The sequence below is a fragment of the Austrofundulus limnaeus genome, unplaced genomic scaffold (assembly GCF_001266775.1).
Source record: "Austrofundulus limnaeus strain Quisiro unplaced genomic scaffold, Austrofundulus_limnaeus-1.0 Scaffold3, whole genome shotgun sequence".
Lineage (NCBI taxonomy): Eukaryota > Metazoa > Chordata > Actinopteri > Cyprinodontiformes > Rivulidae > Austrofundulus > Austrofundulus limnaeus.
The window spans coordinates 5968197-5974592 of record NW_013952405.1 but is presented as its reverse complement, the minus strand read 5'-3'; the positions used below and the strand labels follow the sequence as shown (position 1 = coordinate 5974592).

The following is a 6396-nucleotide window of genomic DNA, read 5'->3' as shown; positions in this document are numbered from 1 at the left end:
GGCCAGGACTCTGCAGTTTACACTCATCTACAGGCCAGGACTCTGCAGTTTACACTCATCTACAGGCCAGGGCTCTGCAGTTTACACTCATCGACAGGCCAGCGGTCACTCTTTCAGGGATGAAGATGTTCTCACCCTTGATAGAGAGGACCGTTGTTTTGAGAGAGGAGTAAAGGAAGCCATCTTTGTGAAGAAAAACCATCCACCATTAAACAGAGGTGGAGGTCTTCGTGTCCAGTTGTCCTCCTCCTACAACGCTGTTAGTGCAAGTATGACTCCGCCCCCTGTGAGGAAAAGGCATGAATCAGGGCCCTAACAATAGTTAGGTGATGGKGCCCATGACCCTCTATGAACAATAGAGCCAATCAAGGCACTAATGACCTATTGTTWAGCGATGGCCCTCTTTTGCATGTGACCAACCTGTTTGTCCATGTGGAGGCAGGGCTTATAAGGCTGAGTTCACCTGAAACTCATCAGACTGAAGAAGTCTCTTGGAGGAGAGATGAAACRTTTCACTAAAGAAGAACCCRTCCAGAGAAGCTCCTTATTTTTTTCTTTTTAAWTTTTCTACCTGGATYACTGAGATGCATCAGGATGAAATCAGTGCAGTTTCACTACTTAAAGACAGATTTTAAACCCACGTTTTAATGAGTTTCTCTGTGTTCACCTCTCAGCTTCTTAAGCTTCAGTGTTTAAATTTACACAAACTTATAATAATTACAGAAAACATGAAAAATCAAAGCTTTTTTCCCCCGAAAATTTGCATGAAGAGCATCTTGAAGGGCAACAAGAGCAGATAAAACAAATACAAATGATCTTTTAGAAGTAGTCTTAAGATATAGTTGACCTTTAAAAGGTTTTGTTTTTCTACATTGTAAAGAGCTGGAGTCAACACAAGCAGTGCAGAAAGGAAAGAAAAGGAGGCAGTGTTGAGAAGCACTGAGACGCAGCAGCATGTCGCGCACGAGAGAAACAAATCAGACGTAAAGAAGAACAAAAAAGTAAAAAAACAAGCTGGTGTTCACAACTGGAGCATTTAGAAAAAACTAAAAATCACCACAGTGATGCATTAATGCTTCAAACACACACAAACAGAGACATGCTGTGAAATGACACACCTCTCATTTCAACATTTTTAACAACCACAGATTCATTTATTCACCACGTCCACTATAACAGTGTCTGAAGAGCAACGAAGGCCATGAAGGAACAAACCCTTTTCTGTTTCATAAGCTGATTTCAGCTGATGCTCTGTGAGCCAGAGTTTCAGGAAAATGTGACTACAATGTTTGCATGTTAATAGGATACAGCAAACCACCAAACTCCCACTGGACTCCAAAATCCACTCCAGCTAAAACTGGAACAGCGAACGGAGAAGAAAACCCTTTCCTTACTAAACTCAAAGTTAGACACTCTGTATATTTTAAAGATGCTAATATATTCTTGTTGATCAGAAATGTTCACATATCTACAAGCAGCATTTCATTAAGTGTGGACAAACTGATTCAGAATGCATGTTTGTTGGATAAAAAAAGTTTTAGGTCAGTGCTGATGCAATTATTCTTGCATTTTCTGTTGTTTTTGTTTCAATACACTGAGCAGAACAAACACAAATGATGTCCGGAGGTGTTGCCCACTGACTGCAGAGCAACCTGCTGGGACGTCTGACTCACCTCATAACCTTTCAGAGACGGGCCCACCAGGACCACCGGCCGCATGGAAGGAACCACGTCATAAGGAGGGACGTGTTCGGTCTGCACGAGTCGTGAAAACAGACAAAGGTGGGAATTAAAAACGCCGTCATGTGAAACCGAACGCACGGACTCGAAGAACGGATCTAGACGTACAGCTCAGTGGAAATAAAAATGTGTTTTTAAGAAAAGGTGAAGGAGGGGTCRGATAAAAAGAGAAACACAAACTTACCTGTTTCTGCTTCTGTTTGGCTTTTAGAATAAACAGAATGAGTATAAAACAGGACTGAAACATATAATCCTAAAGCTATATGTTACATATATTTAAAGTTTTAGCTTTGGTTTACACTTTGTTATGATGGCAGCTTAAACATCCATTATTGCTCCTCAGTACTTCTAAAATAAGCATTTTCCTGCCAATAATAGTTCCTTTRTTAATTTGAGGCTGTGAGAGCATCTCGCGGCAGCAGCAGGACTCCTCGTACCTGCAGATGGAGGGGTGGACCTCCAGCCTCCCGATGACGCGTTGCCTCCTTTCCTGTGGAGCATCATAATACAAAACTTCATTATGCGTGAATCCCCTAAGGAAGCAATTTAGATAGGACCTCCAAAAACAGCTCAACACATGAGCTATTTATGACTCAAAGAACTTCATAAAGAGTTTTTTTTGTTGTTGTTGCAGAGGACAGACAGAGAAGGGGGGAAGCTCTCAGAGCTGTGTGACCTCTGACCTCGCAGCTGCTTTTTGTTCCTGTTTTATCCTCATAGCTTCCAGTTTGACTGGGCTGGGGATGAAAGTGATGTCCGCCCCTTCCTTCACCAGCCGACCGATCCACCAGTCATTGTTGTATTTCTACAGGAAAGTGTGAAAAATTAAACGCGTTTTTAAAGCTCAATAAGTGTCAACAACGCTGATTTATGTTTCACCTCTTTGATGTGCAGAAAGTCTTTGGTTTCAAAGTTTATGGCGGCCCCTTGGACTGGACAATCCTCATCAAGTGCCCCACAATAACTCACGTTGGTTTTTACTGCAAATGCCACTGGTTTAGACTGTTGGAAGATAATGAAGAATAGATACGTGTTGGATAAAACTGAACGTTTTATTTCTCCAGCAGCCTCTCCTGCAGGGGCTGAGGGTGAATGTAACGACAGGTGTTATGCTGAGGACTTTTCTGTTCTCACCTTGGCTCTTTCCAGCTGCAGCTGAGCCTGGCGCTCGGCTTCACGCCGAGACGCCTCCCGGTCTTCCTCCAGGGACAGGTCGGAATCAGAAGGTCGACTAGTGTAGGAATCGGCTGAACCCTGAAAGAAGCACAAAGACTGCAATGAGTGGAAATAAACTCTTACAGCTCGGGCAGAGAGGAGATAAATCCACCGTAAAATTGTTCGACAGGTGGCAACTTCTGGGAAATGGGGCTTTACACAGAGCATGTACATTTTCCTGTGTGTCCTCCATGTCTTTCCCATTGTTCACCTGTCTCTGCAGCTGCCTGTTCTTTTCCTTGTAGTTTTCCAAAGCAGCTCTCTCAGGGGAACAGTGTGCACGAGTACTGCAACACTAACAACCTGTAAAAACCTCACTGTCTGTTTATCCACTCAACATGGCACATGTTGGCAGAAGTCCAGTCTGCAACTAAACATGCTAAAATGAGCACACTGGGTACAACAAAACCTTTAATATTTGGCTTTCTATTTTCTTAACTTTGCTCAGAAGCAAACACAAGTTCGGTATGAAAGTTATTGTCACAAAAAAGTAAAACAATTCTCCCCCAATTTCTTTTTCCAAGCAAGAAGGGTAACCCAAACAAAGAATGGAAAAAAAAAACTTTATTTCTATCATCACACTGACAGCACTCCAAATATTTCACACCTGTTTTCTCAGTCCATCGTCAGCCCGTGCTCTCAGTTGGGTATGAAACTAACAGAAGCACCCACATTAAAATAAGCTAAATATAGCCACATAGCAACATTGTGCTGCTTTTCATTTTTYCCTTCCATCTGGCTCTTCCTTTGTTTCCTCCTCCCTCCACCCAGCCACTTTACTCCTGTCTTTTCTTCTCTTCAGTTTCCAAACAAACAATTTTAGCTTCCTCCCAAACAGATTTTAGGGGTACTATTTGTAGATCAAAGCCTCCCAGAGGTGGCATAGAGTCTGCCAGCAGAGAAAACAAAACCTGGTCCACAAGACGCCCCGCAGATGGATGATGGGGAGTCTAGTTGGCAAAACAAAGATATCTCATCACTTTTACCAGCTTTAAAATAAAAGAGTTTTCAATGTTTTGATAGGGACACAGAGAAACCTCCATCTTCTCCTTCAACACAGTCTGTTATTAACACAAATGTGCTGAGTCATAGTCTGTAAAAGTCTGAAAGTAACCTCTGCGGCAGAAGAGTGTTTCAGACACTGTAGCACAAAAAACTGAAGAAACAATTTGAAGTTTTCAATAACCTTTCTATCCCTTGTCGCTGTTGGCACTTTACATTAAAGGTTAACAATGTGATCACAGAAACACGGGCCTCAGCGGTGGAGCAACATCAGGCCCGACAAACTCAGCTCCTCATGTTTTCAGATGGTTTTTAATTTTCAAACAGCATGCATCCTTCTCGCAATGCAGAAGCTGTCTTTCCTCGTAGTGCGGAAATGAGAAACGAGACTGAGAAAACCCTCTTGTGCTGGAAGTCTCATTAGAGAGTGAAACATGAGAGGATGACACAGCAGCAGCTGCAGATGCTCACCAGTAGAGGGGAGCACGTCCACGTCACAATTCCTCAAAATGCTTTGGTTGTRGATTCAGCTGCTGAGTGACACCTTTACTGCTGTAATCAACTCTTAATCTTCACATTTCCACTGCCAGAACAGCTCAAAATTGAATAAATGTATAATGTTTCTGTTCCTTATGGAAACAAAACAAATGAGCTTAACGTGTTTTTCACATGTCATACAGAGAAAACCATTTGACCACATGTGAACATGCTGAAAATGTCTTAAAATCACATGAGAAACACGCAGAACATAGGTTTCACATGTTAATGTAACATGTTTTCACATGTATTTTTCACACACGAAGTTCATGTTTTTTTTCTGTAAAGAGTTGTTTTAATATTTCTAAACCAGACTCAATAACTCATCCCAACGTTTTGTTACCCACAGTAATATCTCTGTTTAAAGTCCAGAAAGAAAAAAGCAACTGTTGAAAAGATCAATTATGTGATTACAACAACAAAATAATAATAATAATAATAATAATAAAATAACGGGGCACAAAAGGTTAGAAAAAAATACACAAAACAATAAAAGTCACACAAAAACTTTATTATGCCATTTTGTTATTATGAAATGAAGTGGATACAATTATTTTTAAAAAAGTAAAAAGCACAGATGGAGCCCAAAGAGAAATGACAAAAACCCTATATAATCCAATGAGTTATAAAATAGTTATAATGTGACAAAAATATTAAATAAATCTGAAGCATGTTTTAGACCTGTTTTAAGATGTAGTTAATTATATACAGTCAGACATCTTACCGCACACAGATGGTCATGTGACTTATTAAACAACCATAAAGGCATAACTGATTGAAGAGCTGAAGGTCTTGACATGAAAGTCATTCTTTACTGTAAAGCTGCCAGATTTGAAATGGACAGACAAACTTCATGTTTGCAGAAGCAATGTGTCAACAATGTAAGAAGACAAAGGAGCCAGGCATGTGGCAAACTGGACTTCTGCTGAAAACAAAAGCAAAAGTCCTCCAAATGTTTCAGAGCGGAGAGATTCAGGGACTAGGAGGAGTTTCCATGCAAAGTGATTTAAAAACAGGTACCTTGTTGAWTAATCCTGCAGCGCTGGAGTCGGAGGCAGACATGATTCTGCTGCCAGCGCTCCCTTCTCCCCATAGCTCAGAGAAAACATCAGAGCTCTCCTCCCATCAGCCCGTGGTTACAGAGAGGGAGGCACGTTCCAGTGCTGTGCTGCATCAACAGTCATTTCCTATACAAAATTGATGCTCTGGCTGCAGCACTGATGTGTGTGTGTTTTGCTTTCATCCATGCCTCATGAAGGAAAAAAAAGGCTGGCCTCTATCAACCTCATCATCCTCTTTTTTTCTTAAGCACTTCTCCTAATTTACCACAGATCTAGTTGTCTCTCATCAGCATCACAAGCCTTAAAGGTTGTTTCATACGTTCCTCCCTCATGTCATCCTGCACTACATCGACTTTCTTTCGGCGTTCACACTGGGCATTTCACTAAAAGAAACTATAAATAGGACCGAACAAAGACTGAGCTAAGTGATTGTGGCAAACAATTATATTCATGCACTGTAAAATCTAACATGTTGTTTCAGCTAAAACATAAGAGTGAAAAGACTGACTTAAAATTCAATACTTGGCACAAAATGTAAGGACGTTTGTGTTTAGTAGATTATATCTTCTTGGCAATAAATACTATATCATTAGAAAGCCTGGTAATGTCCCTTTTAATTTGTGCCATATTTGTAAATAACATGCATTGGTGGGATGAGCAGTAGAGCTGAGTATGTGGGTTGCACACATAACACAACGCAAACTGTTGCTATTGATATTTGTTTTGAGCTTCTGGTACCCCCAAGTAATACTTTAAAATTTAAAGACATTGTATAAATAAAAATACTAGATATATGTATGTATGTATGTATGTATGTACTGTATGCATGGGTTAGAGTAGTG

The 6396-nt window shown here is 40.7% G+C and overlaps 1 protein-coding gene across 1 annotated transcript in view; it reads right to left on the bottom strand.

The window, feature by feature from the left end:
- Positions 1-5555, bottom strand: part of cacnb3b (calcium channel, voltage-dependent, beta 3b) — a 13051-nt gene extending 7496 nt beyond the window's left edge. Inside the window, exons 1-7 of the mRNA XM_014015543.1 lie at positions 5514-5555; positions 2874-2993; positions 2619-2741; positions 2423-2544; positions 2177-2229; positions 1924-1943; positions 1674-1754 (exon numbers count right to left, since the gene is read on the bottom strand). Coding sequence (XP_013870997.1) covers positions 1674-1754; positions 1924-1943; positions 2177-2229; positions 2423-2544; positions 2619-2741; positions 2874-2993; positions 5514-5555 — 561 coding nt within the window. The remainder of the gene's footprint in view (positions 1-1673; positions 1755-1923; positions 1944-2176; positions 2230-2422; positions 2545-2618; positions 2742-2873; positions 2994-5513) is intronic.
- Positions 5556-6396: the final 841 nt, after the last annotated feature.